The 22,476-nt window shown below is 36.1% G+C and overlaps 1 protein-coding gene across 4 annotated transcripts in view; it reads right to left on the bottom strand.

Moving 5' to 3' along the window:
• The window catches only part of cdin1 (CDAN1 interacting nuclease 1), a 95,266-nt gene extending 72,946 nt beyond the window's left edge, over positions 1-22,320 (bottom strand). For 2 of the 4 annotated variants that reach the window (XM_051868248.1, XM_051868247.1), the window contains exons 1-2: positions 22,154-22,320; positions 20,202-20,319 (exon numbers count right to left, since the gene is read on the bottom strand). In XM_051868248.1, the coding sequence (XP_051724208.1) occupies positions 20,202-20,319; positions 22,154-22,190 (155 nt within the window). In that variant the 5' untranslated portion in view covers positions 22,191-22,320. Of the gene's footprint in view, positions 1-20,201; positions 20,320-22,153 lie in introns of those variants that run through there. The other 2 variants (XM_051868246.1, XM_051868249.1) reach the window with 2 other exon arrangements.
• Between the last annotated feature and the right edge of the window lie 156 nt (positions 22,321-22,476).

A 22,476-nucleotide genomic window follows, 5' to 3' on the forward strand; every position in this document is an offset into this window, starting at 1 on the left:
TTGAGGGAAATGTTTAATCAGTGTTAAAGTCATCATGAAAGGGAAGTTGCGCTCATCTTTTCTTCCCTATTACATCATATATCCGAGTGAAATGCTTCTGGAACAAGAACAAATGTAGGGCGGGGCTTGATTTTGTCTGTGGGGAATTGATTGGATGGTTGTGGTTTGCTATTGGTGGATCTCATGTGAGTGACAGGTTGCCCCGCCCTCATCATCAGAGAAGAGAAGAGATGCTGCAAGAGGGAGGAGAAGATATTCTGATTCAAGATTATGGGGGAACATGAATTTAAAACAATAATGACGTGCAATGATAAATCATTTAGAAAAAAACACTGCAATATTCCATAAAAACCAAGAATTGATTTCATGGTGACTTTAAAATACAGAGCATCATTAGAAGGTCATAAAAGAGCGTAATGCTGATGGCCTACAGATCGTCATTCCCAACATGACAAAACAGAAGGTCTGGAAACACAAGAGCGCTTTGGGAATCAGCCGCTATGACCATAATTACCCTTCCTGACAGCCGCGCATGATGCATTAATATGCACAATGCGTCAAACTCTACACCTTCAACTAACCTATTCATTCAAAAAATGAGCATTATTTTTACTGTTAAATATTTTAAAAATGTTAAACTATTTAAAAAATGGCTTTATCAGGATCAAATCTTCACTTGCATCACTTATGTCTAAATACTCACCAAAAGAAAATAAGAAAATGAAAGCAGAACAACACCTTACCAGCTTTCGGTTGGTTAAAGTCTTTAATCATGGACTGAACCATTTCCAAGCGTGTCACTTTCACAAACTATTAATAATAAGAAATGGTAGCAATTAACCTAATGAATGCCACCTGGCTAATGGAGCGCCGGCACCGTCATATGTTCTGATAATAATGAGCATTTGCCACAGATCTGAACGTAGAGAGAGCGTCACATCCGTCAAGGCAAAAGCTCATTTCACTCCCAATGACTTTAAGGCGTTTTAGAAAAACATTTAAATGTCAGAACTGTTATTGGCAGGAGTAAATTTAGCTTAATACACAAACAACTGTGAGTGAACTTCATGACATCTGGAAATGTAAGCGCACATAAACAAGCGGTCCGAGTGTGTAGCGTCTGATAATCGCATCTTATGAAGCTTTTCCCCCTTAAGTCAATATTTATCACTAAAGCAAAAGCGCTTGTGTTTTTGCCTCATGCTCTACATATGCAAATTGGCCTAATTACACATGCAGATAAGTGCAAAGGAACATCTGCCTCGCCTCCATCGACATGAAGAGAAACAGTCAACTATGATGAATGTGACGTATCAACACAACAGCGCAGACAGAAGCTCGAGACGCACGTGTGTATCTCTGTTTCTGCTCGAAGGGGAAAAATTCATTCAGATGGTCTGAAGGTCTTGGGTGATGAGATAAACCTAAAGTTACTTTTACAATTAATGAACTATAATGAAGTAACAATGAACTACACTGAAGTAAAATGTTATTTTCTGCATATACTAATGTTTAAATGCTCAATATGTAATTTTTCGCAGCAGGAGGTCGCCTATTCAAAACAAAGGCGTAGCTTGATGATGTCGAGATTGAGCATGGAATCATGGGAGATGTCGTCTTCACCTCACAGCCTTTGGAAAAGAATCTGACGGGACTCAGGCAGAAATCATGTTCATGGATGAGATTATTAACGTTACTGCATGAAGCAGAGCAGGAATGAGTGATGTTGAAGCTGAACGAGGCCGCTGGAGCGATTGTTAATGAGAGACGAGCGTGACACGCCTCGAGTGCAGCGGGACTTTTATTATGCCACAGTCGCTGCTTCCGCTTCTTCTGGTCAAGTGTATGTGGGGTAAAGCAGCGCTGTCTATCATATTAGATACATTTGATACAGCTCGGCGGCTGCTGTGAGACACTTGCTGCACACTGCAGTGAGATAGATCGATATTAGAATATCATATTAATATAAACAAGAAAACGAGATTCAAACAATAAGACTAACAATGATGAGCTATATAACAATGATTCGTTTTCTGTCTATAAATATGACCAAACAGTTGCTCACCTGTCTAAAAACATAATATATGAAGAGTTTGGTTTCAAAATGCTTTAACTCCATTTTGATTAATTTGAGTAAAAAGGTGTTTTCTTTACCAAGAAAGCGGCAAGATGAAAACCACTATTTTCTGTTTCAAACTTTCACATAGCATCTTTTGGTTATAAAAACATTAAAAATTCAAATCTACATTTTGATTTTAAAAGGTTTATAATAAAAATTGATTATTTTTTCCCCAAAATGCAATAAATCCATGACACGCTTTTTTTTTTTTCAAAATGCAATTAATCCATCAATATAAAAGTTATTTTTCATATTGAAAATACACAACAAAGTTGATTCACATATATGACAGTCTCTGAACTTTGTCAATACTAATCTTATATGTTTGTCATTCTCGATTAAAGAGTATCTGGCGCCACCGCACGGTTAAAATAAACACATTTACGGAGTACATTGGTATTAAAAACGGCTTTTAAAAACTGTCCATGATTCAGTTTTGGGGACCGTGACAGAAGTTTGATGCTTCGTGGAACAAGCAACAGCTTGACCGAGTGCCTCATCTTCTTAATCTCCTCACGTAAATGATTACATTTCGATGACTTGTGTTTCTTCCCCACCGCAGAAACCACCACAGGTTCATCAATGCCATCAAAATTATTCATTTTTCTGTTTTTGTTGATCACAAAGTACAAAGCAGATAAGAAAAACTAGGATGTCGGGTGTATTCAGAGTGCCGTCATTACTGTTTACAGTGCGTGGAATGGTGCGCTGTGATTGATTGAGTGGATATATCATGTTCTGCAGAGAAAGGAGACTGGCATTTGTCGCGTTTTGGAAAGAAAGGGAGAAAACATGACAGAATAACACGAAGGATATTGCATTTTGCGCAAAATTAATAAATGACTTTTCAATACCGACTAGATACAATACTGATTTTGGCCGAAACTCAATATTTTAAAAAATAGCGTTAAAAAATGGTGTTAAAAAATGGCGTTTATCGTGTTTTCATATATTAAAGCGTCTTTGGTGTTTCCATGGTTTCTACAAAATAAAACCGGAAATCGAGGGTAAGATGTCATTGGTTGTAAAATTGCTTATTTCTCTGGATTTAAACATTCTTGGTAACATCTGGGATAATGTAAGTACACAAGTCAACAAAATATATAACACTGTTCTAGTGGTTTTTGGATATTTTAATCCAAAAATCTTTTATATTGTGCCTTTAACAAGTTGCATGAATAGCCTCCATCAATGATCCCTAATGAACCAATAAACCATTTGCCCCGGTTTCACAGACAAGGCTTAAGCTAGTCCTCGACTAAAATGAATAACTGAAAGCAACTTGTACTGACAGATCTGAAAATAAGTCATTGCTATTGTTTTGTCTCAAGATGCACACCAGTAATGTTTTTTTCTACGTTTATAAAAGCTACTTAAATAGCCTAATTGAACTAAGGTCTAATCCTGGCTTAGTCTAAGCCCTGTCTGTGAAACCTGGCCATAGAGTTTATAAATACTGTAGAAGTAAATCCAGTCCTCCAGCGGCTCTTGAATCGGTGCACAGGACATTCACAGAGAGTCATTTATTAAATGAACACATGGATGCTCTCCAGCTGTCGGAGTGGTTTCTCAATAGTCGCCTCAAACAGAGACGTGTATAACACAATCCCAGCGCTAATTATGATCGGGCGTGAAAGGTGGCACTCTGCAGCGGTTTCTGTGACAGGACGTGTTAAAGTTATTTTGGTCTGGCCTCGAAGAATCATTACTGCAGTTTCTCCTGAAAACTGTCAGCAAAGCCTCCTTTACCCATCATGCACTGGGCATCCGCCGCTCTAGCGAGGAAACAGATTACGCTGGCCAACGGCCTCCTGCCTGAAGCAATGCTACTGACGCTTGTACCATTCTGGACAATTTGTTCCATTCCAGCACTGCAACTGATCCCAGTATGCAAACACACACACACACACACACACACACACACACACTACAAACATCATCCATCGCCAGACAATACGCCACAAGGGTCTTGTGATCATGTGTCCTGAGACTCAACTGAATACGTTTTTCTGATTGGCCGATGTGTAGGAAACGTTTATTTTGAAAGACTTTTATTCTTTTTTTTTTTAAAGTATGTTTACATCAAGCTATATTAAATAAAAATGAAAAATGTTGCTTTGGCAACTAACTGTACTTTACGTTTTTTGTACTTTATTTTATTTCTGTTAACATTTATATCATTTCAAGAAGCAAATGTTTTTATGGTATTAGCTTTAGTAGTATATAACTATAAAAATCCTGGTCACAAGTATGATTTAATTTCTGGATACAGTTAAGAAGGTCAAACAGTGTGTTTTCATGAATGATGTCCTCTGCACACGCGTCAGAGCTCAAGCACAATCTTGGCAAAGCATGACAGGACTCACCACAAGGAAGAATTTCATTGCAGTTCTAGCAAATCAAGGATGCTTTCAACATATCAGTCCTGACACCCTAAAAATGCATTCTTGCTTACAGCCTCTTCTTTCACTGGGCTGATTTCCTCTGGTCTGAGCACATAAACACTGGCAGCTCTGTAATCAGACTCAAGCCAGACAAGGTATATATACTGTATACACGCACAATTATTCAACAAACCATTAAATTCAGACACTCAGATTTCACATTACACCTTTTAGTCACATGAAATTCATACATTATTATGCATTACACTTTATTTTGAAACACAGAAGTAAGCTATTTTCTGTGAATGTGCGAGACTTCTGATTCATTATCTGCTATAGGTAAATAGCTAGAGGAATAACAAAGTTCAGTAAACGGTAAACTGTTCCGGAAGCCTCGTAGTGTCAAGTTACAAATGGCGCCACCGTTCTTATGTTAAAAATAAGATACATACATTATATTCCCATAATATCACACGATTTCAGTTAGCATATTTTTGCTTTTCGAATAAATGCCTTATTCGATAATAACAATTCACTCAGCATCACCTTTCTTAATGCAATATATATTTTAAATAGTTATTTTGTGATGGATATTGCCGAAAATTGTCATAATTCTAATATTTAAGACGAGAGTCATTTTTGTAAAGTTGTTACTGAATTTCGAATTTAGCAAAAAGTCACTTCACTTATAATAACCGCTCACTGTTTACATTATTGATCACTGGTGTCACTTCAGAGAACTAGTGCACATCCCTAGTAGTAGTATTATTATGTGTTTTGTAGTGTGCTTAAATTAAACAACCTATTAAATTCATTAAACTTCTCACCTTTAAAGATTCAAGTTGGAGGCTATCCTGACTTTAAGAGGTTATTTATGATGATTTTTAAGAATATTCTTTTTAGGAATTTAAATTATTAAGCTTTAGAACATTCTAACAGACACGTGATAAAATGTATCTGTTCCATGTTAATCAACAAGCCGTGACAGCAACACATGAAAATTCTATTTTAGAAACGGTTTCTACTTCTACAACATTGTGGCTGGAACAACAACACACAAAGTAAGACAATGATAATCTCAGGTGCTGATTATGTGCTTTATTTAATGTTAAAAGAATTTAATATGAGACTGAATATCATTTTGCGTGAGCTTTATAGCTGTACAAAGAACGTTCAAACTGTAAACAAACAAGTGTATGATTGCTTCAGTCACTCAGTATGTCTTTTAATAATGTTAAAATGGTGTAATGTTTATGAATTTGATCATTTAATTGTGGGCACTTGTAGAGAGGCTCCGCCCACACACTCTTCTGCCATTTTGATTGATGCTGTCGTGTCACACCTGGTGTGGACAGACAAATTGCTTGTCGCTGAAAGCTTATGGTATCACGTCTGGTTAGGACACGGAGTTAAGAAATGTTTTTGGGAATACAAAATATTCTTAGCCTTTTTTGAAAAAAAAAACAAAATGTTTCCCCCAGTGATTTGCAACATGAGTATCTTAAGACAACATATAAAATATGGGGCTGGTCGATATGACAAAATAAAATAAAATATAGTTTTTTTCAGAGTGATTGACCGATTCACGATTTAGTTTTTTTTAATGTTTAACTAGTCAACTTAAAAACGTAACTACAATGTGATTCAAGCAACATTCTCTTTATTAACAATCTGGTTAAAACAAGCTCTATTCCACGACATGACTGCACACACCTGAAGGGATCAACATGGTTTAAATGTAAAACAAATGACGGTAACACTTTATTTTAGGGTATTTTAACTAGTTGCTTATTAGCATGCATATTACTAGAATATTAGCTGCTTATTAGTAATTAATAAGCACATATTAATGCCTTATTCTGCATGACCTTATTCTACATTCTTAACCCTACCCAATACCTAAACTTAACAACTACATTACTAACTATTAATAAGCAGTAAATCAGGAGTTTATTGAGGGAAAAAGTTAATAGTGAATACATGTTCCCTATACTAAAGTGTTACCCAAATGACTTGTTATTAGTTTAAAAATTTTCCAGGAAATAAGCATGAAATATGAAGGCAAATATTGTACAAACTAGTGTAATCAAAAATATTGATATTTCAATATGTATCAATACTGAAATATCTGAAACGGTTCCATTACTCCTTTTCTGCAGTATCAATACACCGTTACCAGATGTGCGTTCTCGCTCTTTCCTCTCTTCGATGACGAACTGACACGCACCCGCCTCCTGTCACGGTGCGTGTCCACTGGTGCTGAGCAGAGCGAGCGTTTTCAGTTCTCGCGCATGAGCGTGAAACTTAAGTTCCATAGGAACGAATCGAAAACGCTCACTCTGCGCCAGTGGGCACACAACGCAACTCGCCTCATTGCAAGGCTCGAAAATTGTGACCATTTTAGTCGCATATGCTCCCTAAATTTAACGTGTGCAACCGTAAAATATATTTGGGAGCATTTGTGCGAGTGCAAATAATTGTAGAGGTGCGACCTGTTTTCATTTCTCTACAAAACCTTTGCTAATTACAGCACAGTATGTGTCTGCTGTGAGCTGCTGATACAGTGACTGGTCCACCATTCTATCACACAACCAATTAAACTTAATCTATATGTTCTTAAGTTTAAAGCAGATTTTAGGTTGGTTAATATTAGCCATCAATCACTCCCTTTTACTGCGCTTCGTTGTCACGTGACAGGGAGCTAGCAGGCAAAATATAAAGAGCTGAAGAGAGAAGATGAAAAGAACCGTTACACACAACTCAACATTAACACTTACGTTTTTATATTTAAAACATATGATACAGTTAAGAAACATTACAGGACCAAGAGTACAGTTTTCCTGAATATCCTGAATAAAGCATCACGATTGAAAATGTAACACTGATTTCATACAACAGGTCAATGAACTGTAAAAAGTAGTTCAAATTAAATCACTTACATTTTAGACGCAATAGTGACTGTTTTTGTTCTGTTTCAGCAGCGAAAATAGTTCCAAACAAAGATCACAGCAGAACCATCGCACATTTCATGACAACACAATCGTGTTTTCTTTCATTACTGAATGATTCAGCATTTTGAACGAATCGTTTGAGTCAAAGAATCAATGACCTATTCATAAACAACTGCATCATTATTGTTATGGGTTGTTTGGTATAAAAGGTAAAATTATGTTTGAGTTAAAAAAAAAAAACTAAAAAAAAGGTTTATCTGTTATTGTGCAATGAATATATAGTATATATAGAAAATATTTAATATATATTGGAATTTTATAAGGGGTTGTATAAGGGGTGGGTAAATAAGCTTTTGCTTCATCCCGCTCCTTTTCGGACACATGTAATTAATTGATGATTATTCGTAGATGTTTTTTTTTTTTTTTTTTTTTTTTTTTTTTATTGGTTGTTGTTCGAAATAAAAATAAAGAATTATTGAATGAATCATCCGTTCGAATGAATCGTTTGAATGAATGACTCAATTACTCACTCATTAAGACGGTTACCTGCCACCACCTATTGGTGGTTTAGTTTCATGTTTAAAAGTATCTCTAAAAGTTTAAAAACTATCTCATAACATTATTTAATGCAGTTGTAATTTTTCAGTGTAAATTATGTAATTTGACTGGTAACTGATAAGAATATTGCTTCAGTAAATTATATTTACAACACAAAAATCCTATTTTTTCCAGACAAGCAACTTTTTTTATTTAAAAAAGCGAATGACAAGGCTTTTTAGTTGTGGTGCACCTAAATTTTTGCTGGTGCTCCTAACTTTTTGAAGTTGGGAGCACCAGTGCTACCAAGTAAAAAAGTTCATTTGGAGCTCTGTCATTGCAGCACATGTTGTGTAACAGTGCACAAACTCTTAAAGTGACAGCAACCTAATAAGAGTTAATCAAAAAAACAAGACAAAATTAAGGAAATCACTCGCTGCTCGTGTAACTTTAATTGTAAGCGATAATCTGTATTTAATTTTTACAATGAAGACCATCCAATGTTGTTTTTTTTTACAATTACTTTATTTGAATTACTTTAAAATAATTTTTATTTGAATACTACTGATAGACCCACCTGAAACACCTAAAGCCATGTTTATTTAATATATATATATATATTTTTTTTTTTTTTTTTTATTTATTTTTTTTTTTTTTTTTTTTTTTTTCAGTTTTAAATAAATCCTCCCCATACTGTGTGTAAGCTATTGCAGCAAAATTACCCAAATTATCAAAAAATGATGAGATGATAATAAAATATCTGTATGGCAGTATACATTGCAGTTTTCCCTGTTGTACTGAATATCAATATTTTTCAAGGTATCGCATCGAAGTTACAAATACTAGTATCATGACAACACTAGTACAAACTTATCTTAAACATATCCTATATATACAGAAATAATATAAAATAAAAAAAAATGTTAACTACTTCATAACCAAAAATAATAGCAATAAATAACACCAGCAATAGGCCATTATTAACAGCAAATGCTTTGTAAAAACAGAAAATAGCAGCACCTTTCAGCCTGCCACCATCATGCAAACATGAAATATCAAACATACCGTAGTAGTTCATTACAGGTTTTTGCATTCAATTGCGCTATTTTTCCGTATTGTTTTTATGTTTGGTGGACATGTTTGGCTGTTGCACTCGAGTCTCGCATCTTTTGCAGCGTCCGAGATTTAAAATGGCAGTGAACGGGAAACGAGTATGAGCTGAAGAAAGTGCATCCATCCACATCCATCCATCATAAACGTGTACTCCACACAGCTCCGGGGGGTTAATAAAGTCCTTCTGAAGTGAATCGATGCATTTGTGTAAGAAAAATATCCATATTTAACAAGTTATAAAGTAAAATAACTAGCTTCCGCCAGACTGCCTTCCGCATTCAACTTAAGAAGAAAGTGTAAAACTCTCACAGTTCAAAATGCTTACGCAACGTCCTACACCTTCCGTATTCAACTTATGGAAAAAACTTAACTGACGCGTCGTCAGTTACACTTTTTTTCGTAAGTTGAATACGGAAGGTGGTCTGGGCAGAAGCTAGATATTTTAATATGTAACTTGTTAAACATGGAAATTTTTCTTACACAAATGCACTGCTTCGCTTCAGAAGGACTTTATTAACCCCCTGGAGCCGTGTGGAGCATGTTTATGATGGATGGATGTAGATGGAGGCACTTTCTTGAGCTAACCAATCACAATCGTCCATTGCTGTGACTTGTTCTGAGTACTCAGGTACTCGTGCCAATAGCACGGTCTGATTCTGAGTTCATTAATGTGACACAAGTGATAGTAAAACCAGTCAGACTCAGCATGCCTGATAAAATGAGGCTGGTTAACGTCAGTCCCACCCGGCTGCTGGATTAACTGGCATGTAATGGGAGGATAACGGGCAGATGAGCGATAAATAATCAATGAGGAGCGCTTATGGCCCGAGCCTTGCCATCACAAACACTGTGTCCGCAGCCAAGCAATCAGCATATCAATGGCACACCGGCTTCACCGCGGTTTACTGCGCAGATCGCGCTAGATAAACCCCCGATAACAGAGAAATTAACAAATGCTTGACATTTGCTCGACATCCATTATTCTGACACTTCTTCAGAATTTCAAAAGCCTGAGTGCATCCTTAATCAAAATTCATATTCCCCAAGCGAGCCACTGGCAACATATTGCAGCCCGCCTCAGCGCTGATGAAAACGACACATTAGGGCCCGTTTCAGATGCATTAAGGGCCTTGGCATTGGCGATTTCGCATTCGAACACGCCCAAACGGGGAGCATCTGCCCGAGCGAGCATCTCCCGTATTCCTCTCTCTCCCGGCTCCGGAGACATATGCAAACTGGGTGGAATGGCATTTTAAAGAGGGCCGATCATTACACCCAAATTCATTCATGGGGTTGTACGGGGCTTGGCCGCGGCCCCTCTCAGGGGAGGAGTGCCAGCGCTCCATATGAACCGGACGAGTGCTCTTCATTTCCAATTCTAATGTTCAGAAGTCAGAGGAAAGGCCCGGCTGATGTCACAGCTCGCCAGCCACCCATCACGCCCCTCATTGTAGACGCTGGATTTGCATGCGTCTCCATTGTGAGATGGGGGAGAGTGACAGCACCGTGTCCAATTGGCGTTCCCGTCAGAACAGCCAGAGCTCGGGCCGCGAGAGGCCTGGCTGACAGATGACTCCCAACATCTGTGTTATGGGAGCGTCTCCCTTCCTGTCCGGCAGACACATGACAGGAGCTCAGGAACCCACAGACACTGAGGAGATGGATATATGTGCTTCAGAGGCATTTATATGATCCTACACTACTTCATCGCACTGTAAAAAATGATTGTCATTTTGACTGTAAAAGACTGCACAATGCGAAAGTAAAAACCTGTTAATTGGTGAACATTGATTCATCATGTGATTCTCTTTACCACCAGTGTTGTGGCTTTGCCAAGTCAGCAGAAAAGGTTATTGGATTTACTGGTTTAAAATGTTTTTTTTCTTCTTCTTCTAAATTACAGTTATTCTGGCAACCGCAGCTGGCAGTTTTATTTAGTAAAAACACTGCAGGTTACTCAGTTAATTGCACCTAACATTCAAATTTGTAATCATAAATATACTGACTCTTATTAGATTGCTAAAGTCAACAGATTTTATTAATACAGACCTACCAATCTGTGATAAAATAAAATAACAATGCTGCCATCTTTCTAAAGTCATTTTTACACCCCTGTAAATTGGCTCCAAATCTCAGGTGAAAATTGTCATTTTGACCTCCTCTACACAATAGTGGATTACTCAGTAAATATACATTCATGACATTTAATATTTTGGCTTTCATCACTATTTATGTTTATCTTTTTACAGAAAAAAAAAAAAAATTAACAAAATCAAAAATTTTAGCCAAGGAAGTTTACGAAATTTAGTTGATTTGACACGGAATGACCCAGTAGTGTCTCAGTCTACATTACATTCAAACTGATGTTTTAGGAAGAAAAACAATTAGAATATAATAATAATAATAGGGCTGTCACAATACTTGATTTTTAAAAGTCCTCAAATGCAATTTACCTATGTCGAGTAACCAACAAAATACCGGAAGTGGCGCATTCCACGGACGAGAAACCATGAACAGCATTATTAGACTGTTTTTTAAGGCTGTACTATGTATTAAAACTTATGATTACTACAAGTTTTAATACTAAGTCGGCATTCTGACATAGAACCTGGAGGAAGAAGCAGAAGAGAAGAGATTGTTGAATAAAGTTGTTATTTTTGTTTTGTTTTTGCACACAAAAAGTATTCTCGTCTCTTCATAACATTAAGGTTGAACCACTGCAGTCACATGACTGTTTTAACGATGTCTTTAGTACCTTTCTGGACCTTGAAAGTGTTGATTATATTGCTGTCTATAGATGAGTCATAAACCTCTCGGATTTCATCAACAATATCTTAATTTGTGTTCTGAAGATGAATGAAGGTCTTATGGGTGTGGAACGACAAGATGGTGAGTAATTAATGACAGAAATTTCATTTTTGGGTGAACTAACCCTTTAAATAGGGCACTATTTGAGGGGACAGCCATTTGTAGTGGTGTCCGAAACCATAGTGGATGTTATCGAGTGCACTCATCCAATCCCACAATGCACCGCAATAACGAGTGCACAACCAATGTACACTCAATGGCTAGAGTATAACCATAATGCACTGTGAGAGTCGAGCGCTGAACGAATTCCCACGTCTCACCAGAAGATGGCACTCATCCATCCATCCATTTTCCGAACAGGTGGTCAAATGTGGCTACAGAGTAATATCATACAGGTATAAAGTCCTTTTTAGGTGATTATTCACTCACTCACTCATTTTCATTTATTGCTTCAAGTGGACTATATTAGTTAACTGATGTAGGGAATAGTGAATGAGGGTGTAGGGGATGATTTCGAACACAGCTAAGGATTTGATCTGCTGTAAAGTGTAACAACACCAAGCTGGTTGATTTTAGTTCGATTGACAGATACTTCGCCAAAGCAATGTTGCAAAACAATGTTAGAGACCTTTTATGTTATTATAAGAAGTTTTAAAATATTTTCGGTTCATTATGAAACTGTGGCGGCACAGATTAGAGTATGGCGGGCTGCCGGAGTCTAGATAATCCATGGGAAACACTGCATTTTATTCTAGCTTCATTCATTCTTTTTTATCAATGCCTGGATATTGGCAAGTTACAAAAAAAATAACATTTCGAACAAAAATTTGAGAAAATTGCATTTTTGTCAAAGACTTTGTCCGAATGGGATTCAGAACGACAATCAAAACACAGATTGAGTAGATCGAGTCTATCAACACCCTCAAAGCTTTACAGTCGTTTCCTCTTCAAGGGTTCAATATTTCATTCAGTAATGTTAGGCAGTTTTGATTTATATGCTGTTGAATGTTTGATGATCACATTAGTTTACATGTGCATCAGCAATCTATAACAGCTTCTATCACATGTTTTTGGATCCGGAGATTCTGTACTGTTTCAGAAAATGTGAAATAGCGCCCCCTACCGTATTACAGTGAAAGCATGGATTGCCGAAACAATTATTCAAGGGCATGGAAGCATTCTGTCACAAATGACATAAAATGATGTCAATGGCAGGGAAATAAATAGTCTTAATAACTGAAGTTGTGTGTGGTTACCAGGGTCTTGCTATGGTTCTGATTGGCTTTTAACACACCGTTTTGTTTTCTAGGGCTACTTTCACATTGTCAGTCCAAATCCGATGGATGATTTGTGTATCCGATTGGAATCGGATCTAAAATTACATTGTGTATCGCAACTGTTCAGATCCGATTTGTGTGTCCTACGCCACTTTTTTTTTTTTTTTTTTTTTTTGATTATTAAAAATTAAATCATTAAAATGGAATCCATAAAAATTCAAATGAAAAACACAGAATATGGGAAAAATAATATTCAGAATTTTTAAAAATAAATGGAATTTTAAAAAAAATAAAACAAGAATTATTCAGGTCCCTAAAAATGCGGATTTGTTAAACTGTTAATTGTTGTTAAACTGTATAATTTTCATGATTTTAATTAATTAGACATGCTTTTTGATTACTAAAATTTAATTTAATACTAAAAATGGACCATGGAAAAAATATAAAACAGAAAAATACTAAATAAAAAATAAAACTGATTTCATAGGGGCCTATAAAGGACAGGGTGAGGTTAAACATCAGATGCAGTGTTTTCAGTGTGGAGAGATGACAAAGCATGCAGATGGGACGAGCTCAGGCCCTTCCCAGCAGTCAACACAGATGAGGAACGACAGAGGACGACACGCCACCCCCTCCTCTGTGCTAGCATTTACCAAGGCCCGTGGCTCTCAGACGGGGGGTGTATTGGCAGGCCTGAGCGCACGCTAAGAGATGATGGATGGCCTAGTCGATATGTTGTGTCTTAAGAGCCCGATTTCCTGCCAGTCCAATCACGAAGCCTCCAGAGCACCCCTCAGCTGATTGGACGAGCCGAATCATTTTGCAGGCTGTGAAAACAGTGCACTACTTGAGCTTAGTGGTTGTTAACCGACCGATTGTATATGCTTCTGTTGAAGCCACTCGTTCGCATTATTTCAACTTATTTTAAAATAATCATTAAAAGCTGAATTTGTGGTGAAAAACTACATTACCCATGATGCTGTGCAGAAAATTCCACTAATCAGAGTCACAGTGAGTAAATTGTGCCAAAAGAGCTCTTTAGCTCCTCCCACTCTCATGAAGCACTGGAATCAAGTCTCCTTACACTGTCAAAATACTTAAAGGGGTCATGAATTGAGAAATGAACTTTTGCTTGAGCTTTTGATATATCTTTTGAGTTCATCGTACTATAAGAATATCCTGAAATTTTCAAAATTGAAAACTTCCTTGTTAGTCCAATAAAATCTTTTATTGACACCAGACCCAGCAAACGACTGATCCTGGAATGTGTGTATAGAGAGGTGAAACTCCGCCTCCACAGAAGAAATCAACGCCTACTTCATCATTGCAGCGTTAGCCCCGCCCACTGGTGTGTTAGTGAGATGAGGAGGAGAGAAGAGCGATACAGGACTAAAATAACATCACCTTTCAAAGGATCCTAATGCTGGAATATGGTTATTTATTTTCAACAATGTGAATGTCTCAGTTGAGCTTTATTTATTTGTATTCGGTACATTTCACTGTGAATTCTTTGGTAAATCAATCGCATTTCTGCGCAGGCTTTGAAACAGACTTTTACAATATAGACTCGACAGTAATGCAACAACACGTCAGTAACTGTGTTCATTCTAATGCCTGATCTGATATTAATGATTCATGTACAGTCAGATGTTCTTTGTTTATGTGTCAGTAAATCAAACCAGTGACTAAACGCTCAACTTCACCTTTTTTCTCCTAGTAGGATGAAAATAATCTGTTATTTAAACAGTGATTAAATTATATATAGAAAGCGATCAAAGAACGCTCCCTTTACAGTCGCTGGAGCCGTCAATCAAACAGAGCGAGTTTATCAGTGACTGAGTTCTGGACTCGCACCAAAACTCCTGTTTTATTCAACGAATCTCTTAGTTACATCACGTTTGCTGTTAGTTATGATGAAAGCATTCGTCATTGTGCAGAAACTGAGTTGCAATGACGAGATCACTGCTTTCATGAGCTCAACAACATGTCTGTGATCGACTACAGTGTTCATCACTGCAACCTTTCATGCCACGATCTAAATTTAATGGCATAGATCTTGATTCATGATTAGTTAACCTTAAGAGCTGTAATAGTAGAAACGTGCTAAAAGTTTTTGACAGAGTAATAATTAGCTATTTCAAAAGGAAAGATGTCAGCCAATCACAGCAGTGGGCGTTTATACTGAAGTCTCACAGCAGACACGCCCCTAAAAACAGAGTGCTCAAATCAGAGGGCTAAAATCAGGGTAGGAAAAATGCCTTTTATTTCTAAATTATGACAATTTTTGATGTAAAAAGCATACTAACATTATAAGTGTTATAAAAAAATAAAAAAAATAGTAAAAAGTAATATTAAAAAAAAAACAACGCAGTTCATGACCCCTTTAAATATTTGTATACATACATGCATATTTGCAATAAACTTAAAATAAATTGTTTCTATAGATGTAATAAACAACTTTAAATGAATAGTTTTATATTTCTACATAATTTTAAATTGATTGCCATTCACAATGCTTCATGGGATTGTAGTACTTTCCTTCACTAAAGCCATTGAGTCTTGTATCTTTCGTGTCTGATTTTCAAAAACTTTTTTGCTTCAAATCAAAGTTTGAAATGTTGTGATTTGCCTTGTAGCCACATGGTTTGGTTCATGGTTTTTAATGCTTTAACAAAGCTTTTTTGAATGGAGAAAATCATTCCAGAACCAGCACCACTGAATATGTGGGAAGCACTAATGCACATTTGGCTGTTGTTTTGGTCATGCTTCTGGTCATGGGAATAATAAGCGCAAGCGTTAGTCCTGCACTGAACCTGCCTGAAAGACAAAATACACTGTGAGCGGGTGCGAACGAGGCCATATATCAGGATATTCCAGGAGGACAATGGCATATAAAGCAGCACATCTGGGGCACGAGACTAATACACACTGCATTCTATAAAGTGCTGACGCCAATAACGGCGGCGCGCTGAGGGTAGACGCTGTATTCCTGCGGGACGTGCGGGGCTGTACTGGAGCTGTGATTACTGCACGATGAAAACAGGAAGCTCCTGCTTCATATGACTTTCTAAGTGACCTCTAAAGAATCATGGGCGTCTCAGGGGTCTGACGGGATTACATGTGTTACATTCAATAAAGACACGCTCTCAGTGTCACGGACACAACAGACACGGCTCTGCCATTATACACACAATCAACATATTCACCATATAAAGACTCTTCTGATGTCAGATTATTAGATATTAGATTGATAAAATACAGACATGAGGCTCAACTGTGTCAGGTATTTTTGTCCCTAGATATTTGATCTAATAAAATATCACAGTAAAGATGACATTAACAATTGTGGTCGAAAAAATAAAGCACCTAATATTACACAGGCAAATATTTAAAAAAGCATGTATTAAATTCACCTTGATAATAATCACCCTGCAATTAATCAAGCTCAAATTAACTCACTGGTCCTCTTTGGTCAAAAATGGCTGAAAAATGTTACATTTTGAAATTTTTAATTTTTTTGCTTCATCGGTATGGGTTGACACTTGGTGCCTTTTGTCGCATTAGCTATGTGAACACACAAAAAAAATAATGGACATGATTCGGATATGTTGAAGGGTAAAATAAATAAATAGATAAATAGTCTCACTTGGCTCCTTTACAGTCAAAATTGACCAACATAAGAAATGAATGGAAAATACGAAAAAATATGAAAACTCGTTGAAATATTGAAATATGTTGAAATATGAATCTTTTGGTGGTACAAACTACAATTCAGTCACTGTGCAGAAAAAAAGTGCACAGCAATGAAGGGGTGACACTCTAGAACAGGGGTACTCAACAGGCGGCCCACGGGCCGCATCCGGCCTGTCAGCATTAAAATTGTGGCCCGAGTCATGCTAAATATGAATGTATTTTTATTTTAATTTGCATTCAAAATGTCCGTTCTTATGTGTACAGTGTGCATGACGCACATAGTCATCAGCACAGAACGCGCACAGTGTAGGCGCACAGAACGGTTTTTCTAACCACAACGAACAATGAATGTACGGCACTTTGCACGCGCGGTTTGAATAGTTTTTGCACTAATTTAGTTTGTCCACAAGGTGTCAACACTGAAACGGGCCGTTGTTTCACAGTCTGAAAAAAAAAAAACGGAGAAGACAGAACATCAACAAACAGAATAGCCACCTGTGTTGACTAGCGCTGTGTGAGGGGATTAAAGATACCAGCAACTCTATTTTAAATGAGTACAAAGACATTTTATCTTAAATTTTGGAGCGAAAAAGCACAGAGACTGGACAAGAATGAATCTTTCTAGCGCATGTGTCGAACACCTGTGTTCGCGCACGCTATCAAATGCTTGAGACTGTGCGTGTACGTAAAAAAAAAAAAAAAAAAGATCAAAATAAGTGTAATGTGTAAGTGGCCGATGGTCTTAGCAGCATGAAAAACAAAACTTTTATTCTTAATGTCAATGTGTCAAAGCAAGCGCTCCCATTCGCCCATTCTCAATAAAAAATAAAAAATAAAAAAAAAGATTTTGGATTCTGACCTAATTTAAAGGTAGAGGTAATAATTAATAATAATAATAATAATAATAATAATGAAAAGCACCTTTGTAAAGCGAGCCTGAGTATAAATAGGCACTTTAAAAAGTATTTAAAAAGGTGCAATAATTGTTCAAAAATGTTTTTCCTTTTGCATTTTGGGATTTTTTTTCATACTATGAATGCATTGTTGCATTAAGAATACAGCAAGACAAAAAATTAATCCTTTTTTAATGCCATTCAATTCTTCATGTTCGGTGACACTTTAGATAGGACAACCATTAAAGGACTAGTAAGACTTAGCCAGATAATAAACTGCACATGTAAATACAACAAATATTGTCTTAACTAGGCCTAAATAAAAGTTTTGCAATCCAAGTTGTAATTTGTGGCCCTTTGCATTTTATGTGGTTTAAATGCGGTCCTCTCGGCCTCCGAACTTGAGTACCCCTGCTCTAGAATGTCAAGAGTGCAAAACCCACTCAGTCTCACACTCACTTACACACACTCAAACACAACACACTATTAACACACACAAATGAAAAATTGAGCCAAAAGACTCAAATAAGAGGTTAAAATCAAATCAGACCCAGATCTATTAAGCTGTGATAAAGCAAATCTGTTCATTTTTGTTAAATTTTTATTGAATTTTGATGTTATGTGTAATAAAATGTCCTCCTGTGCTCAGGTTTGACTCTAGTAAAATGAATGCAAAAACTGACACTTCAAATCAGCATTTCAAAAAAAAAAAAAAAAAAAAAAAAAAAAAAATTGGTAACACTTTACAATAAGGTTCATTTTTTAACATTAATGTATTAACTAATATGAACTAACCATGAACAATACATTTACTAATTTACTAATCTTGGTTAACGTTAGTTAATGAAAATACAGTTGTTCATTGTTTGTTCATGTTAGTTCACAGTGCATTAACTAATGTTAACAAGATTTTAATAATGTATTAGTAAATGTTGAAACATTAACAAAGATTAATAAATGCTGTGCAGTTTATTAGTTCATGTTAACTAATGTAGTTAAATGATGTTAACTAATGAACCTTATTGTAAAGTGTTACCAAAAAATTTAAACCTTGACAAAAAGTAGTCTTTGAGAATTTCCAAGTATAAATCCAAACCCACAACTTAAAATAAAAATGAATGACGCAGACGAGCGAATATGTTTACTACACATACTGAAGCACGTCTGCCATCTGACTATATGACGACATGAACACACAAACTTCATCTCCAGAGCTGCTGAGAGTCACCTCATGAGCATTTCACCATTTAATTTGAGAAAACTATTGTCATATCATATCACAAAAAGTTCATTTTAACTTGTGACAGAAATATAGCCCTATTACTATCATAGTACTATGCACTACTATTGTATTACTATTGTACAGTATAATGTATGTCTTAATGTAATACTACTACTACTAATAATAACAATAATACAATAATTATTAAGACTATATTTTTAAAGGAATAAATCACACAATTTTTTTTAATCCATGTTTTAATTTTAACAGTAAACCTGTTGTGCAGCACTTTGTTTGCCAAAAATATGAAAGGGTTTATTGTAATCTTTTGATTAAAAATAAATGAATGTGTTATGCCTGTAATTTTATTACCAGAAAAATAAAAACACAAACACATAATTTCTGGAAAAAATAACAGGTCTCTATTATTGTAAACGAATCAATTAATTAAGTTGTTTTTTATTAATTCAATTAATTAGACATGTTTTTGATTAAACCGTTAAAATGGAAGCCCTACATATTGAATTGCATAGCATCATATTTTTTTCCATTGCATTGAATCGCACCGAAATCGGATCACAGTGCATCACAACGGGTGAATCATATCGCATTGCATCGGTAGCTGGTTTATATGCATCTTTCATGTATCGTATCGTAGGCTATGCATCGAGATGTGTATTGCATCGGCCTCAGTTATGGAGACGCACATCCCTACTATAAACCACTAGATCATTTATAAGCCACTTTATATAGAACTATATAGGAATCTAGTGGTGAATGCATGGCATTACATTAGTTTTTCTTTTTTTACTCCCACCAGATGGCACTAATCTACCTTAAAAAAAAATCATTTTAAATGTCCTGTCTCTATTTTAACATGAAATACTGCTTTAATTAAATAATAATAATAAAAAATAGCTAAAAAAAATTGTGTAAATATTGCAGAGTATCATAAAATACCCTCAAAATTTTAAATAATAATCAAAAAAATATTATTGAACAATAAAATATATTACACTGGTTTTTCTGTTACATTTCAAGGCTTCGGTCACTTTTGACTGCGAAGGAGCCAAATGTGACCCCTAAACAAAGAGAACCAGAGTGATCAGCAACTGACTGCGAGAGTAAAGGCGAGCATCTGAAGAAAGCCGGTGTGCGGCGTGTTTCTGGTGTGATGGAGCGAGTGTGATGCACTGGTTCTTACTGTGGAAACTGTGTCTTCAGCGTCTCCATGCACTGGCGTGTGGGACGCAGCTGCTCTATGAACCTGCTGATACTTCTGTATTCTGCTCTGCACAACTTCATCTTATTCACCTGCTTATCTGGAAAAAAGACAGACAAACATCATGTATTAATGAGACTGATTTATTTATTTATTTACTGATATCAGCGTCAGACTTGTGAGTGTGTGTGTGTACTGGTATTCCCTATGTTATGGGGACCAAATGTATTGGGTCATTCCTTGTTAACTCAACCAGAGGCTCAAATTTTTGATTTTGCAAATATTTTTTTTCCATAGAAACTAAAGACAAGCATAAATAGTGATGAAAGCCAAAATATTAAATGTCACAGATGTATATTTACTGAGTAATCCACTATTTTGTAGAGGAGGTCAAAATGACAATTTTCACCTGAGATTTGGAGCCAATTTTCAGGGGTGTAAAAATGACTTTATAAAGATGGCAGCATCATTATTTTATTTTTACACAGAGATTGGTAGATCTATTAGTAAAATCTGTTGACTTTATCAATCTTTTTTTCATTATATGCCAACAGTGACAGTTCAAAAATGGTAAAAAGCTCTTCTTGTGCTTTTTTTGCCTCAAGTTTGCATGCCTGTAACTCAAGAAGTATTATAGATATCTTAATATCCTTTTAGATTCAGGCTCTTAACAAACTTTCCTTTTTTTGGTATCTGCATTTTAAAGGCTCTCGGTAGTTCAGTCCCAGAGATATGGAGATCTCAATGTGGCTCCATGAGTAAATTGGTCAATTGCACACATTTTCAGTGGTCAAAAACCAAATGTGAGTCACTTTGCATACAGCTTTTATAGAGGAATATCTGAAGAACAAATAATGTTGAAATGTATCTCATGTTTTACTATCAGTTTGCATGCCTGTAACTGTAAAAGTATTCAAGATACCTTAATATCCTTCTAAATTCTCATTCATAATAAACTTTCCTTTTGAAATCTTAATTTCCAAGGCCCTATATAGTTCAGTCCCATAGATATTGGGACCCCAATGTGACTCCATGTCCAAATTGTTGAATTTTATCCATTTTCAGTGATCAAAAACCAAATGTGGTTCACTTTGCACACAGCTAATACTTATTACAATTAAAGACGAATGAATGTCTGAAGAATAAATAAAGTTTAAAGTAGAAATGTATCTTGTTTCCCTCTATCAAAACAACTACATACAACACACCTCTCTGAGTGCCAAAAACAAACGTCTTTCCGAAGTTTACGTGCTGCCATCTTTCTAAAGTCATTTTTACACCCATCTAATTTGGCTCCAAATCTCAGGTGGAAATGGTCATTTTGACCCTCCTCTACAAAAGAGAGGATTACTCAGTAAATATACATCTGTGACATTTAATATTTTGGCTTTTATCACTACTTATGTTTGTCTTTCTACAGAAAAAAATATTAACAAAAGCAAACATTTGAGTTTTTAGGAGTTTTTTAGGTCCCCATGAAGAAACAAGCTTACAAATCATACAGAATGATGTTTTTTGACAATTTAAAAATGCAGAAAGTTTTGAGTTCAGAGAGAGAGAGAGAGAGAGAGAGAGAGAAGACCCTAACCCACACTTACAGTATTTAGCATGGTAAACACCACAGTTTTACACCGATATCTCCTTAAGAGTAAGCAGCTGCACGATGTTATTTAATGGCAGTGACTTATAATACACGATTTTACTGTAGTACTTAGCAATGCTGGTAATCATGGTGATTTTGTCATTTATCAGAGAAAGTGAAAGACCTACACGTTTGTTCCATCATGTAAAGGCAAGATAAAACATTGAATGTATGTGTTTTCTAACTAAATACTACATCTGGTACACAGTAGATAATAAATATAACGTTACACATCCAAACATGAAGAGAGCTGTTAACTCGCGCGCTCACTTCAGCGGTACTTTAACGTTACCTGCGACAGCCGCGCTGCTGCCTGACACAGAGTCCATGATTCACCCGAAAAGACAAATAAAAACACTTTCACGATATAATCAACACTGTTAGCACCGTAAACACTTCAGACTCTGCGGCTCACAGCGTCACTTCCTGATCAACTCCCGCGAACAAGTTCAAACGTGACATAACAGGAAACGCGCTCCTGATTGGCCGTGATGACTATTGTCATTGAGCACAGCGGAAGCTGATTGGAGGATTGTAACGTGAGGCTTGCTGTTGATATAAGGAGAAATTAACATTACATGAAGAAGTCATACTCAGAGCCGTTAAATATGCTAT

Source organism: Ctenopharyngodon idella, chromosome 17 (genome assembly GCF_019924925.1).
Source record: "Ctenopharyngodon idella isolate HZGC_01 chromosome 17, HZGC01, whole genome shotgun sequence".
NCBI classification, from domain to species: domain Eukaryota; kingdom Metazoa; phylum Chordata; class Actinopteri; order Cypriniformes; family Xenocyprididae; genus Ctenopharyngodon; species Ctenopharyngodon idella.